We start from the raw sequence: 16,862 nt of genomic DNA, 5'->3' as shown, positions 1-16,862 counted from the left end.
GCTGAGTGTTGCCATGCTGACAATCATGATGGGAACAGAGTGTCCTCTGTTTTGTGTCTGTGTGAAAGAGCGAGCGAGAGAGAGAGGTTCACATTACATGAGAGTGTGTGTGTTCATGAGAGAGTGCGAGACACAGTGCATGAGAGAGATTTGTGTGTATCTGTTATACTAACTTCTCCCCTTCCTCTCCTCCAGAGCTGGCCCCCATCCTGAGGGGGCAGGTGGTGTCGTAGCTGGAACAGGACCCTGGCCCAACCCCCCCACCGAGGATGAGCAGATCCAGGCTCTGATGTCTGCTGCCAATGGTGAGTCTGCTGCCTACATCTCCCAGAAATCCCCTTGCCTTCTCTGTCTTTAGCTACCTCACAATGTTACCTCAATATACGAGAGAGAGAGACTTTGTCTTTCTTTAATGAAACATTCTCATGTCATTAAAACCTCACCACCATCCCATGAAATAATAGTAAAGGGTATGTTATCCCTCCACCTTTGACCCTGTTCCTCCTTGTTAGCCAAATAGCCAACTTTGCCTGAGCAAACAGAAAATTCAACAAAACACATTTGGCCTTTTCCTTGTTTGAATACCTTTACCCCATAATGAACATTCCAACAGTAAAAAACACCTTAACCTCTCACACAGACATTTCAACAGAGGCATTAATGGCAATAACCTAGCGCACACAGAAAACATATGAATCACAGTTTCTCTCATAACACAGAAAGGACACCCCTGCCAGACTCCCGGTTCAATCTGTGCCAACCAGCTGTTAGTGACCTGGGCTCCATGTAGAACCCTCCACTGGAGGTCCCCTGACCTCTTTGGTATTGGGGGGGTTTGTAGAGCCCCCTCCATCTAAAATCCACCATCCTCTCAGACCCACATAGCCCCTGCCACTGATGTGCCTTCACTCCTGTTAGGCTCCTAATGTTCCTTACCTTAATGCAGAGGTTGTAGATGGCTTTACCTCCCACCCCTTCAAACTACCCTAGGCTCAGAGTGTTCAAATCTAAAAGGTCCTCCAGACCCCCTTATCTGTCCCCAGTCTCTGCCATCTCCTGCAGTGGCAGGAAACATTGGTGGCTCCTCCCCCTTTGGCCGCTCAAACACCCCCCTTACTGGCTCAGACAGCGTCTCCTGAACCTCTTCCAGGAATCTCTCCAGCAGCCTAAGATACGTTATTCCTGTTTGTTGTGCCAGGACTTCCAGGGTTTTCCACCGCTCCTCTCCCAACATTCGCAGGTCACCCAGCGTTAGTAAACCTGTTGCAATCAGTTGCCTTTGGTTCAGTCGGCCACCCTGCAATCTCAAAGGGATGGCTGGGTTGTGGAAGATAGGCTCCTCCCACACCCACAGTCCAGGCTCCACACCCCCTCCCTGTGTGGGCCTTAGCAGCTGCCAGGCCCTCAGCACTGCAGAGTAAAAGTCTGAGAGACCTGCTGTACTCAGCTTCTCCAGCTTCATGAGGAACAGCTGCCGGTCCAATCCTAATCCGTCAGCTCTCCTCAGCAGCGCGCATGCTGGTTCCCTCCAGCCGACATCAGTATGGTACAGCAGTCTCTGCACCGCCTTTAATCGGAAAGCAGCAACCCTGCTCTCCAGTTCCACCAGGCCCTGTCCTGCTTCGTGGATGGTCATGTACAACACTGTCGCCCTCAGCCAGTGATAGCCCGACCAGAAAAAGTCCACCAGCTTGCGTTGCAGGTCAGACCGGCGGTTGAGGGCAGCCAATTTATGCCAAAGGGAAGATGCCAGCAGGTTGTTTATTATCAGCACCCTCCCTCTATATGACACTTATCTCTCTCTTCATCACTCAATATCTAGGTTTACCTCCACTGTATTCACATCCTACCATACCTTTGTCTGTACATTATACCTTGATGCTATTTTATCGCCCCCAGAAACCTCCTTTTACTCTCTGTTCCAGACGTTCTAGACGACCAATTCTTATTGCTTTTAGCCGTACCCTTATTTTACTCCTCCTCTGTTCCTCTGGCGATGTAGAGGTGAATCCAGGCCATGCAGGGCCTAGCTCCACTCCTATTCCCCAGGCGCTCTCTTTTGATGACTTCTGTAACCGTAATAGCCTTGGTTTCATGCATGTTAACATTAGAAGCCTCCTCCCTAAGCTTGTTCTATTCACTGCTTTAGCACACTCTGCCAACCCGGATGTTCTAGCTGTGTCTGAATCCTGGCTTAGGAAGACCACCAAAAATTCTGACATTTTAATCCCAAACTACAACATTTTCAGACAAGATAGAACTGCCAAAGGGGGCAGTGTTGCAATCTACTGCAAAGATAGCCTGCAGAGTTCTGTCCTACTATCCAGGTCTGTACCCAAACAATTTGAACTTCTACTTTTAAAAATCCACCTCTCTAAAAACAAGTCTCTCACCGTTGCCGCCTGCTATAGACCACCCTCTGCCCCCAGCTGTGCTCTGGACACCATATGTGAACTGATTGCCCCCCATCTATCTTCAGAGCTCGTGCTGCTAGGCGACCTAAACTGGAACATGCTTAACACCCCAGCCATCCTACAATCTAAACTTGATGCCCTCAATCTCACACAAATTATCAATGAACCTACCAGGTACCTCCCCAAAGCCTTAAACACGAGCACCCTCATAGATATCATCCTAACCAACTTGCCCTCTAAATACACCTCTGCTGTCTTCAACCAAGATCTCAGCGATCACTGCCTCATTGCCTGCATCCGTAATGGGTCAGCGGTCAAACGACCTCCACTCATCACTGTCAAACGCTCCCTGAAACACTTCAGCGAGCAGGCCTTTCTAATCGACCTGGCTGGGGTATCCTGGAAGGATATTGATCTCATCCCGTCAGTAGAGGATGCCTGGATATTTTTTTTAAATGCCTTCCTAACCATCTTAAATAAACACGCCCCATTCAAGAAATTTAGAACCAGGAACAGATATAGCCCATGGTTCTCCCCAGACCTGACTGCCCTTAACCAACACAAAAACATCCTATGGCGTTCTGCATTAGCATCGAACAGCCCCCGTGATATGCAGCTGTTCAGGGAAGCTAGAAACCATTATACACAGGCAGTTAGAAAAGCTAAGGCTAGCTTTTTCAAGCAGAAATTTGCTTCCTGCAACACTAACTCAAAAAAGTTCTGGGACACTGTAAAGTCCATGGAGAATAAGAACACCTCCTCCCAGCTGCCCACTGCACTGAAGATAGGAAACACTGTCACCACTGATAAATCCACCATAATTGAGAATTTCAGTAAGCATTTTTCTACGGCTGGCCATGCTTTCCACCTGGCTACTCCTACCCCGGTCAACAGCACTGCACCCCCCCACAGCAATTCGCCCAAACCTTCCCCATTTCTCCTTCTCCCAAATCCGTTCAGCTGATGTTCTGAAAGAGCTGCAAAATTTGGACCCCTACAAATCAGCCGGGCTAGACAATCTGGACCCTTTCTTTCTAAAATTATCTGCCGAAATTGTTGCCACCTCTATTACTAGCCTGTTCAACCTCTCTTTCGTGTCGTCTGAGATTCCCAAAGATTGGAAAGCAGCTGCGGTCATCCCCCTCTTCAAAGGGGGGGACACTCTTGACCCAAACTGCTACAGACCTATATCTATCCTACCATGCCTTTCTAAGGTCTTCGAAAGCCAAGTCAACAAACAGATTACCGACCATTTCGAATCTCAACATACCTTCTCTGCTATGCAATCTGGTTTCAGAGCTGGTGCACCTCAGCCACGCTCAAGGTCCTAAATGATATCTTAACCGCCATCGATAAGAAACATTACTGTGCAGCCGTATTCATTGATCTGGCCAAGGCTTTCGACTCTGTCAATCACCACATCCTCATCGGCAGACTCGACAGCCTTGGTTTCTCAAATGACTGCCTCGCCTGGTTCACCAACTACTTCTCTGATAGAGTTCAGTGTGTCAAATCGGAGGGTCTGCTGTCCGGACCTCTGGCAGTCTCTATGGGGGTGCCACAGGGTTAAATTCTTGGACCGACTCGCTTCTCTGTATACATCAATGAGGTCGCTCTTGCTGCTGGTGAGTCTCTGATCCACCTCTACGCAGACGACACCATTCTGTATACTTCTGGCCCTTCTTTGGTCACTGTGTTAACAACCCTCCAGGCAAGCTTCAATGCCATACAACTCTCCTTCCGTGGCCTCCAGTTGCTCTTAAATACAAGTAAAACTAAATGCATGCTCTTCAACCGATCGCTACCTGCACCTGCCCGCCTGTCCAACATCACTACTCTGGACGGCTCTGACTTAGAATACGTGGACAACTACAAACACTTATGTGTATGGTTAGACTGTAAACTCTCCTTCCAGACCCATATCAAACATCTCCAATCCAAGTTAAATCTTGAATTGGCTTCCTATTTTGAAACAAAGCATCCTTCACTCATGCTGCCAAACATACCCTTGTAAAACTGACCATCCTACCAATCCTCGACTTTGGCGATGTCATTTACAAAATAGCCTCCAATACCCTACTTAACAAATTGGATGCAGTCTATCACAGTGCAATCTGTTTTATCAACAAAGCCCCATATTCTACCCACCATTGCGACCTGTATGCTCTCGTTGGCTGGCCCTCGCTTCATACTAGTCGCCAAACCCACTGGCTCCATGTCATCTACAAGACCCTGCTAGGTAAAGTCCCCCCTTATCTCAGCTCGCTGGTCACCATAGCATCTCCCACCTGTAGCACACGCTCCAGCAGGTATATCTCTCTAGTCACCCTCAAAACCAATTCTTTCTTTGGCCGCCTCTCCTTCCAGTTCTCTGCTGCCAATGACTGGAACGAACTACAAAAATCTCTGAAACTGGAAACACTTATCTCCCTCACTAGCTTTAAGCACCAACTGTCAGAGCAGATTACTGCACCTGTACATAGCCCACCTATAATTTAGCACAAACAACTACCTCTTTCCCTACTGTATTTAATTAATTAATTAATTTTGCTCCTTTGCACCCCATTATTTTTATTTCTACTTTGCACATTCTTCCATTGCAAATCTACCATTCCAGTTTTACTTGCTATTTGTATTTACTTTGCCACCATGGCCTTTTTTTGCCTTTACCTCCCTTATCTCACCTCATTTGCTCACATCGTATATAGACTTGTTTATACTGTATTATTGACTGTATGTTTGTTTTACTCCATGTGTAACTCTGTGTCGTTGTATGTGTCGAACTGCTTTGCTTTATCTTGGCCAGGTCGCAATTGTATATGAGAACTTGTTCTCAACTTGCCTACCTGGTTAAATAAAGGTGAAATAAAAAACATAAATAAAAAAAACATGGGACAGGAAACACCTCCACCTGGCCAGTCTTGACACCACTGCCTATGTTAGCCCCTTCCAGTTCTTCCTGACCCACCTCTCCGAGCCCAGGTATGTTTTAATCCCTTCACAACCCCACGACAAACCCCCATGGATGCAGATAAGGTGCCCTATCCCCCCACGCCCCACACAACAGAGCTTTGCTCTTGCCCCAATTTGCCTTAGCTGATGAAGCTCTCTCGTACACCTTCAGTCTAGTCTCTAGTGCCTGCATATCCTGACCATCCCTGACCGTCACAGAAACGTCATCTGCATATGCTGACACGGCTATGCCTGTCAACACACCCATGCCTGTCCAGCAGACTCCCTGCAGTCTCCTACAAAAAAGGCTCAATGGCTAGTGTATATAAAGACCCCAATAGAGGGCATCCTTGTCTAATGCCCCGTTTCATCCAGACTGGCCTACTGAGCCCCCCTCCCACCTTGACCATACATGATGTCCCAGCATACAACATCTTCACACTGGTCAAAAAACTTTTCCCAAACCCCAAAACAGATATCACATTATACAGATACTCATGGTCCACTCTATCAAAAGCCTTCTCTTGATCTAAAGAGACCAGTCCAAAGTTCACATTAGAACCTCTCAACAAGTCCAACATGTCCCTGATTAAGAACAAGTTGTGTGTGAATGACCGTCCCGGTACACAATATATTTGGTCCTTGTGTACTATAGAGTCCATATGGGACTTCATTCTGTTAGAGAGGACCTTGGCAAATATATTGTAGTCCGCACAGAGCAATGCCATAGGCCTCAGGTTCTTAAGTTCACACAAGTCTCCTTTTTTGGGCAGGAGAATCAGAGCCGCCCGACGGCAGCTCATCGGCAACTCTCCTACCCCGACGCATTCATGCAACACGCAAAAGAAGTCCAGTCCAATTATTACACAGAATATTTTATAAAACTCCACTGGGAGTCCATCGACCCCCGGTGCAAGGCTAGGGGACATCTGGTTTACGGCCTCTGCCAGTGGATGGGACAACAGAGGAATGTCCATTTCATCCCTCTGTGCCAGAGAGAGCTTAGGGAGTTCTGCAAACAAAACAAACATAGGATCACACAGTTATGCCCTTTACAACTCAGTATACAACTCCACAGTTCGCTCCCACATCTCCCTCACCACAGAGGTCACTCGCCCATCAGACAGCCGTAGACAATGCATACCCTTGGCTTCACCGCTCTGTTTCTCCAAACCTAAGAAGAAAGAGCTGGGAGCTTCCATCTCTTTGAGCATGGAGAACCTTGCTCTTACAAGTGCTCCCTTCACTTTAACCTGGAAAAAACTGCCCAGGTCCCTACGTAATTCAGCTAAATTAGCCTACATTGCCTTGCCCCACCGTCTCTATCTCCCTCTCATTAATACAATGCTCTAGTTTCCCCAATACTCTCCTAGCCTCTGAGGATGACGAAGCTGTATACTGTTGACAGATAAGCCGAATTTGGACTTTCCCCACATCCCACCATTGACTCAGAGACTCATACTCCTCTCTTTGCTGCCTCTACCTTTCCCAAAAAATCTGCAAACCTGAGCAAAAAGTGGCATCTTGTAAGAGCTTTACATTAACTTCCAATAGGATGCATGCCGAGGCCCTGGTGAAACAGACAGCCGAGCCATGGTTAGGTGGTGATCGGAAAAACCCATCGGGAGAATGGTAGCGCCCAACAGCCTATTGCTCCGATTCCTGGACATGTAAAAATGATCAAGTCGGGCTGCACTCACCCTAGCCCCAAATACCTTCACCCATGTATACTGTATTTTGTCAGGATGTTTAGTTCTACAAACATCCACTAGGTCGAACTGATTAATCATGGCTCTTCACACTCCCACTGAACGTAAACAAGGCTCATCCCCATTTCTGTCTTTCTTAAAATCTATTGTAGAGTTCCAGTCACCCGCCAACCACCAGTGTCTCCTCAGGCACTACCTGTGAGAGTTCCTGTCTAAGACATCCAAATAGAACCCCCCTCTCTCTCCCTGTGTTAGGCGCATACACATTTATAAAGACAAAACCCATGTTGTTAATTTCTGATTTTACAACAAACAACCAACACACCTCCTTTGAGGAGCAAATTTTTACAGACAGACCCTGCACTAAAATGTGTCCCATGGCTCAACACATTTGCCCCTTTCCACCAGATCCCCCAAATCAAGTCCATTCACTACATCACTATGCATCTCCTGCAGATACAAAACCTGTACTTTCTTTTGTTTTACATATTCACCCAACACACTCCTCTTTCCCGCATCTCTGGTGCCATTTATATTAAGCAAGCCTACCCAAAGAGTCTCCATAAGAAGTGGGAGAAAAGTCAGCAAAGTAAGAGACCAATAGTAAAGCTCAAAAAGCCACAGTGCCAGAAAGAAACTATTAATCTAAACAGTGTCTGAAGGTAGACCTTACACACTGTTGTGACCCACTTCCTCAACCTAAGCCGTTTCCTGGGTGAGAGGACACCATGCCCCTCATTTTTCATAGCATGTTGTACTGATCTTATAAACTTTCTCGGATCAGAAGAAAAAGCCTCAAGATTAACTTTTTCACTTGGTCTCATTCAGGAACCTTGTCAGTTCCTTCACCGTGTACTTTGACCCCTCTGCTTGACTGGCAGTCAGCTCCGGAGTCTGAAAAAAAGCCTCATCATCCTCTTCCTTAGACTCACTTTCCTCCTCCTCATCTCCATCTCCCATCCTGACAACTTGCCCTTCCTCTCTGGTGAGGGCCTCCCCCCCCCAGCACCAGGAAAAGGTTCCCTGGTGCCTTGGACCACAACAGACTCTCCCCTCCCAACTTCTTTATTCTCCCCCTTTTTCCTTTTCCACTTGACAACCTCCTTCTCCCCCTAGTTTCATACACTTCACCACTATACTCTCCTCATCCACTAGCATAACCTGACTAGACCAGCCTCATCTACACCACCATCCATAACCTGACTGGGCCCAGCCTCATCTACACCACCATCCATAGCATGACAAATCCCAGCCTCAGCTACGCCACCATCTCTAGCCTGACTAGGCTCAGCCTCATCTACACCACCATCTCTAGCCTGACTAGGCTCAGCCTCATCTACACCACCATCACTAGCATGACTAGGCCCAGCCTATGCTGCCTGTATCTCATTGCCCCCTGCACATTGACCTCGATTTCACCCACTGGTGCTTGTACCCTCACCTTATCTACAGCCTTTATGTGGGCACGCAAAGCTCTATTGCCCCAAATCCCCACACTCAAAACCCCCGTAGACTATCTGTGCTGGCAAACCCTGCGTAGAACCCATCCGTTTATTACGGATGACGTGATCATCATAATAAACTGAGGCAAATTTGCAACTACCACCCTGGTCGAAGGGGTAAAAAGAGGCAAAATTGGCACCAACACACCCCTTACCAATATTCCACTAGCAATGAGCCTACCAACCAAATTTGCTCTTTTCTTGAACACAACCAACAGCTTTGTTCATTCCGGAAGTATAAATTCAGCTCCTACCTGTTCACCCACCGAGAGCAGGACCTCCTCCACCTTAACTTCATTCTCAGGAACACACCTGAAACCATGCCATAGTGACAGCCTCTCCTCCACACTAAGCTGAGAAGCCATCAGACACACCACACCAAAACTCTGTCCTCTTCCACCCTAACTTTGAAAAAACCTGTGGATACTGCATTAACCCTCCACCATAGAAAACAAAAATTGAAAGAAAAGACCAAGGACAGGATCAAGAAATGTTAGGACAGGGCCCTCCACAACAAACTCTCAGAGAGAGAGAGAGAGAGAGAGATGAAGAGAGCGAGAGAGAGAGAGAGAGAGAGAGAGAGAGAGAGAGAGAGAGATCTCCTCTGAGGACTGATGGTGAGATAAAGAGCTCTCTGCCACTGGGTAGAGCTACAGAGAGAGCCCTGTTGGAGAGCAGCATCTCAGGCACTAGATTCTTAGTGCATACGACTTTGTTAGATCATGGTGTCAGTTGTTAAGGAAACAACCCATCCTTCCTGTGTTTGCCTCCATTAGGACACACAGAGAGAAATGCTGCCAATTACACATGTGTAGAGCACAGTGTGATTCACTACAGTCCCTGTGTATGAATGAAGCAACACAGAGGGCTATGGGACACAGAGCTCTTTGTTTCAATGCTCCCCAGCTGCAGTCACTCAGAAACCTGTGCACTGCCTCTCTCTCTATTACTGTGCGATTTGTCAGTGTAGCTAATCCTCAATTCTAAATGATATTTGATTATATCTGAATGTGCTGTGTGAAGTTATTTACATCTGATCTCTGTGTGAGAGAGCGGAGGTTCTATATGTTGTGGGGAGGGCCTGCCTGGCTCAGAACGCCAGTGCTGAGTGCTGAGCTGGAGCTGCAATGCAGTGCAGCAATGACTCTCAGTGAGTAACGAGTCACTCTCTCTTCATAGCAGCACAACACACCCAGCTATAACCCTCTCTCCCTCTCTCCCGTCTCTCTCTCAGAGGTGAGCGAGGCGACGGCGACCCTTGGACCCCGCTACAACGCCCAGTTCCCCATGCAGCATGTGCCCGATTACCGCCAGAACGTCTACATCTCTGGCAGCACGGCCACCCTGACGGCCAACCCCCAGCCGATGATGCCCCAGCCGGCCCTGCAGGGCCCGCCACAGGCCATGCCCCAGGTTGACGTCCCCAACGCTGCCCAGACCCCCGCCAGCAAGAAGAAGTCCACCAAGAAGGACAAGAAGTAAGCCAAGCTAACACCAAACCCAATCGCCACGGACACCAAGACCCTTTACCCCCATACTGCAGAGCATACTCCCTCAATAGAAGCCTTGATCCTTCTTTTTCTTATGCCATTCTATCTGATAGTTCAATCTGATATTCCCAGCGTTGTGGATGTAGTGAGCTTATGTCAAAATGTTGGTCGTGGGCAATTGCTGTACTTCTTACTCCTATGGTCATCACAGCTCTCTTCAGGCAGAGGTTACTGGTTTGTGGTGTATGTGGGGTGGGAGGGGTGGAAGAGTGGAGAAAAGAAGAGGGCATGAGCTGTATTTTGGATTCAGATGGATTTCAGGTACCTGGAATTCATATAGTGATCGAGCTCTGCGTTATAGCATTCTAAAGAAAAAAACATCTGGTTGTTTGTTTTCATTGAAACCTTTGATGTTTCTCTAAAATGCCAAGTAGTTGCTTCTTATGGTGACATAAATTACGCTACCTTCTTGTTTATTTTGAGAACTTTCTTTAGCTCTTTAAGGAATGAAGTAGACAAGACGTGTTGCATGATTCATCCTAAAGATGAAGAACCACTGAAGATAAGCCTACACTAACATACATTTGAAGAAAGAGGCTAGCTCAACTTCGTCACAAAAATACAAATTTCATGTGAGAATGCACACCGTGGCATTAACATTTTAAAATGTAAGGTTCATTGTAGTTATGTGACTAGTAAGCATAAGAACAGATTCTGATTTTGTGTTACTTATAATGGTGACCATCAAAGTATATCCAGCTGCTTTTTAAAATCTTGTCCAAGCAGGATTCTGTGGTAACTTAAATCATTTATCCACGATTGTAACCTTTTTCCATCATTATTGGTAGATTCCTGTACTGCATTCAAACTGAACTTTGTTTAAATAATGTAACAGTGTAAAGGTGATGGATCAGTGTTTTATAAACTTAGAACCAGCATTATTTCGATATTGTATCAGCGTTGTTGTAACGTTCTATTAGCGTTATGCCGAGCTTGCTCAGTGTGATTGGCTCTGCACTGTGGCCCTCTCTAAGGCTCATAGACAGAGTCCTGTGACCACTACCCCAGGGTTGTGGGTTACGGCTAGGGTTAGACAGAGTCCTGTGACCCCAGGTTTGGGTGTGTGGTAAAGGCATAAGGAGGGGAAAGGGTGGACAGTCTCTGTCCTCTTGCCACATGTACAGTATCTCTCCGGCTATGACAGCCTGTAAATGTGCTCTAATCACTTCTTCAGCCCAGACCACAGGTTCAGTACACTACAACTCCAGGCACTGTAGGACGTTCTGTAATGGACAGTTTACAGGAGCCTCTGTAGAAGCCTTGTTGTGCGTTCAAGGCAATATCAGGACCATGGACAGAGACCACCTCCCTCTCCTCTCTTAGAAGCAGTCTGGGGCACAGAGAATGTTTTCAGCCCATCCTTAACCCTGCCAAATCCTCAGCTGCACTGACATTCTGCCCCCATGTAAATAAGACACAGCCAATCTGAGAGAGAGACATCACTCTCTCACCACAGCCACACAGCTGGCTAGTACTGGAATGTTTTGAATATTTTTCAGGAAATAAATCTGAGAAGAAAATAGAAAAAAAGAAGTTGTTCATATTAAATGTAGTGGTGTAGTGACTAAGATTTGAGTAAACTGACTCGACCAAGATGTAAATAAAACTAAAACTTTCAAAAGACAGTCGTAACTAGAGGCTTGTGAAATTTTTTCGTGCATATTTTTGTGTTTTCTCTCAATCACTTTCTTTCTTTGGTCACACCAAACTTTAAATCTTAACACACAACACCCACATGTCTTTTAAAGTGTGATTCCATTTCCCTGCACCTCTTCCTGTGTTTGTGATTTTGATCAATTGTTTATGCTACTGGAATGCCACCCTTGCTCATACGAATATAAATATGTGTCTTCTAATCCTCTTTATTCTCTTGTATTATCTTCCGGATTAAAATGCTTAGCGCTTCTCCCTGTTACACTTATTTTATATGCTAAAATGTATATCGCTGTTTATTTCTTTATGGTTTTTGTTTATTCTCTGCTCACTGACATTTCCAAATAAAAATCTCTTTTGAAATGATGTATGTGTGTGGCCGTCTCTTTAGTATTGGTGTGTTTTTTACTGATGAATGATGCTTTGATAACTAGTAAGAGGCAGGGGATTATCATAGCTAATGGCTGCGTCCTTATTGGATCCTGTCTGTTGGAGTGAACTGAACTGGAGCCATGGCTCTGTTAGAAGTAATCCACTCTTTGTTCAGCACAGTTCAGCCACAAACGATGGAGTGGAGCGGGACCCTAATCCTGTACCTCACACACGCCTAGTCCCTCCCCCTTTATAACATTCTAAATCTCAAATGCCTAGTCTCTCCCCTTTTATAACATTCTAATCCTCAAATGCCTAGTCTCTCCCCTTTTATAACATTCTAAACCTCAAGTGCCTTGTCTTTCCCCCTTTATAATATTCTAAACCTCAAATGCCTAGTCTCTCCCCCTTTATAACATTCTAAACCTCTCACATACCATTAGAGTTAATAAGGTACCTTGCAAACTCAGCATGTAGCAAGACCATCAAAGTAAGTGTGTCTCTGCAGCTCACATATCAACAGCATAGAATGACACGTGTGTAGATGAACTGCTGTCTGAGTGATGGATCCCAGTCCATTTTCCCCTCTATGCTCATAAATCACCATTCCACCCAGATCAGCAGTTCTGTGTGCTCTTTAAATCCATAGCGCTCTGAATCAGACCTGACCCATTTTCAGCCCACATTTAGTCAACTGGGGAATGTGAAGGCAGAAAAACGTCAGAGAGACATGGAAGAGAACAAGGCTCCACAGAGAGTTCGGAAGTAGGATATAAACTCAAAGCCATTTATAGTTATTTTATCCTCAGAAGATCTGCAGGGGAAGGAGATACCCTAAACTGTGGACACTTTATAATGCCATTATAATGAATTATATCCTAATGACATCTTTCAACAACTTACATATGCTTTTAAAATATGAGATACATACATAATGCCTTCATATAGACAATAATATGTTGCTTGATTTAGGATCAAATACAGTGACCTTGTTTTGGGCGTTCAGCCAGTAAACTAATCCAATCAGGTAGTTTGATTCCATCATAAAGGTGTGAGATTAAGGACTTCTTAAGGACACGTTTTATGACAATGACAACGTCCTTTACAGCACAACCTATAAACTTTCATTGTGTAATGAATTCTACATCAGTGGACACAGAGGACGCAGGCATCTCACTGTAGGTCCCACATTAGCACTGGCCTGTCTATATATAGCTACAGGAACTGCTGCAGTGGCAGACACACTCACTGAGTCACTGGGAGTGACATAACAGAAACCCCTCTCCCAACGATATACAGTATGGGAAGGTGTTAACAATTATTTAACACAGGTTGGTGATACACAATTAGATACAAATATGCTCTTATAAAAGCAATTTGAATTATTATTATTATTATTATTATATTATTTTCAACTATTGTGAAATATTATTTACAAAACAATGCAATACACTTCTGTCTTTAGTAAAGCAGTAACATTAATTTCAGAGCATTGCTTTCATGCAAGTCATCAATTCCCATACTATTCCACTTTATCTGGCTGATGAAGTAAGCATAGCACATCTATCTTAATACAACAACAAGGATGAATACCACGTGATATTTTAACAACATCTTTATTACAGTTGTACGACATAAAATTAGCAATAATCCTACAAAAAAACTATATTTTGAATATTCTATACCTTGAAGAAAATAAGGCCTCCATTTTCTTAAATCAGATGTTCTCGACTCTCCTGCTGCGGACACAAACTGTCTGCCACCTGACACACTAGAATTACTTCAGAGCTGCTGTGGTTGCCAAGGTAATGAGAGAAAGCCTGGGATTTGATGATGCAGATCACTATTTCCTCAGCTGCTCATGAGGCTGGGAATAGAGCGGGGGTAGAGCACATGAAAGACTGTGTTGACATCAGCCCTAAATACATGCACAGAGGTTAAATCAGAGGTTCTATGGAAAGTAAGGGGATTGAATAGTTTAATAGAGAGAAGAACACAATAAGGTACATGGAGAAAATATATGAATGTAAGACTGCATAGTAGGCTAAACTAATGTTAAGTTCCTTGCCTATGCACCATAGATGAGGGGAAATCTATCTCTATCAACTCAAACCAAACTGAACTACAGTTATAGACTAATAGAATATAGTTTGCAGTCATCTCTCTTCCTCCTCCACAGTCTCACCATAAACACCACAGGAACGCAACGTCAAACATCATGACGGTGTTCTTTCCCCAGAAACCCTTAAATCCTGGTGCACGTGTAACCCAATTAAGAAACAATCCCCTCATCGGAGGACTGGAGGGGTTGTTGTTGTAGGGGCTGAAGTGGGGTTAATCAAATCAAATCAAAGTGTATTTGTCACGTGCGCCGAATACAACAGGTGTAGTAGACCTTACAGTGAAACGCTTACTTACAGGCTCTAATCAATAGTGCAAAAAAGGTATTAGGTGAACAATAGGTAAGTAAAGAAATAAAAACAACAGTAAAAAGACAGTGAAAAACAGTAGCGAGGCTATATACAGTAGTGAGGCTATATACAGTAGTGAGGCTATAAAAGTAGCGATGCTACATACAGATACCGGTTAGTCAGGCTGATTGAGGTAGTAAGTACATGTAGATATGGTTAAAGAGAAAATGGTTAAAGAGTAAAAATGTTTATTATATTTAGCAGCATTGGAGGTCCCCAAGAACACAGTGGCCTCCATCATTCTTAAATAGAAGAAGTTTGGAACCACCAAGACTCTTCCTAGAGCTGGCCGCCCAGGCAAACTGAGAAATCGGGGAAGAAAGGCCTTGGTCAGGGAGGTGACCAAGAACCAGACGGTCACTCTGACAGAGCTACAGAGTTCCTCTGTGGAGATGGGAGAACCTTACAGAAATATAACCATCTCTGCAGCACTTCACCAATCAGGCCTTTATGGTAGAGTGGCCAGACGGAAGCCAATCCTCAATAAAAGCACATGACAGACCACTTGAAGTTTTCCAAAAGGTACCTAAACTCCATGAGACCATGATTGAAGAAACAAGAGAGAAACAAGATTCTCTGGTCTGATGATACCATGATTGAACTTTTTGGCCTGAATGCCAAGCGTCTGGAGGAAACCTGGCACCATCAGTACAGTGAAGCTTGGTGGTGGCAGCATCATGCTGTGGGGATGTTTTTCAGGCAGGGACTGGGAGACTATTCAGAATCGAGGGAAAGATGGTCGGAGCAAAGTACAGAGAGATCCTTGATGAAAACCTCTTCCAGAGCACTCAGGCGCTCAGACTGGGGGCGAATGTTCACCTTCCAACAGGACAATGACCCGAAGTACACAGCCAAGACAACGCAGGAGTGGCTTCGGGACAAGTCTCTGAATGTCCTTGAGTGGCCCAGCCAGAGCCCGGATTTGAACCCATCGAACATCTCTGGAGAGACCTGAAAATAGCTGTGCAGTGACACTCCCCATCAAACCTGACAAAGCTTGAGAGGATCTGCAGAGAAGAATGGGAGAAACTACCCAAATACAGGAAGAAGACTCAAGGCAGTAATCGCTGCCAAAGGTGCTTCAACATAGTACTAGTAAAGGGTTTGAATACTTATTTAAATGTGATATTTCAGAAGTTTATTTGCAACAATTTATCAAAACATGTTCTTCTTTGTCATTATGGGTTATTGTGTGTAGATTGATGAGAGAAAAAAAACAATTTAATCAATTTTTGAATAAGTCTGTAATGTAACAAAATGTGGAAAAAGTTAAGGGGACTGAATACTTTCCAAATACACTGTATTGTCACGCCCTGACCATAGAGAGCCTTTTATTCTCTGTTGGTTTGGTCAGGGTGTGACTACGGTGGGTACTCTAGTTTTTGTATTTCTATGTTGGCCTGATATGGTTCCCAATCAGAGGCAGCTGTCTATTGTTGTCTCTGATTGGGGATCATATTTAGGCAGCCTTTTCCCACTGGGTTTTTGTGGGATCTTGTTTGTGTGTGGTGGCCTGTGAGCACTCCATGACTTCACGTTTCGTTTTGCTCTTTATTGTTTTTGTGAGTTTCATTTTAATTAAACATGTGGAACTCTACGTACACTGCACCTTGGTCCATTTATTTCAACGATCGTGACATGTATACAGTATATAGCTACGTCTCCTTGGGGGGATTTTGGTTTTCTGTCAAAAAAGACAGGAATTCACCAGGAATTCATCTTAGAATTAGTTTATTTTGGAAATTGGTGCCCAAGTATTCCCACAAATAAAAAATAGACCAGTTTCTTTCTCAGTGCAATCAAGATAATACAAATATTTCTTTTTGGGCAGAGTTGTGGTCAATTTGCAGTGTACAAATTCTATTATAATTATGTTCCGGCCCCCTAATCATCCTCTCTGACAAAAATCAGCCCGCCTCCGAATCTAGTTGCATACCCCTGCACTACACATTGTAGAGTCCCTCGATCATGTGTAGCAGTTACTATAGAATTTTGTAGTATACTACAGTATTATCTACCAAAAAACACTGTGGTAAATATTGCCGTAATGACTGCAAAAACACTACAGTTTTTTAACAATAGTAATACTACAGTATTTAACTTGCATACACTACATGACCAAAAGTATGTGGACACTCCTCGTCAAATATCTCATTCCGAAATCATGGGCATTAATATGGAGTTGGTCCCCCCTTTGCTGCTATAATAGCCTCCACTCTTGTGAAGGTTGGAACATTGC

The 16,862-nt window shown here is 44.8% G+C and overlaps 1 protein-coding gene across 8 annotated transcripts in view; it reads left to right on the top strand.

Moving 5' to 3' along the window:
• LOC110536820 (protocadherin gamma-A5) overlaps positions 1-12,148 on the top strand; it is a 46,623-nt gene extending 34,475 nt beyond the window's left edge. For all 8 annotated transcript variants that reach the window (XM_036937229.1, XM_036937225.1, XM_036937226.1 and 5 more), the window contains 2 exons: positions 196-305; positions 9,812-12,148. In XM_036937229.1, the coding sequence (XP_036793124.1) occupies positions 290-305; positions 9,812-10,059 (264 nt within the window). In that variant the 5' untranslated portion in view covers positions 196-289 and the 3' untranslated portion in view covers positions 10,060-12,148. The remainder of the gene's footprint in view (positions 1-195; positions 306-9,811) is intronic.
• The last annotated feature ends 4,714 nt before the right edge of the window (positions 12,149-16,862 follow it).

This window comes from Oncorhynchus mykiss, chromosome 12 (genome assembly GCF_013265735.2).
Source record: "Oncorhynchus mykiss isolate Arlee chromosome 12, USDA_OmykA_1.1, whole genome shotgun sequence".
In the NCBI taxonomy this organism is placed as follows: Eukaryota; Metazoa; Chordata; class Actinopteri; order Salmoniformes; family Salmonidae; genus Oncorhynchus; species Oncorhynchus mykiss.
Note: the sequence above shows the minus strand (reverse complement) of the source record. Positions and strands in the feature narration are given on the sequence as shown.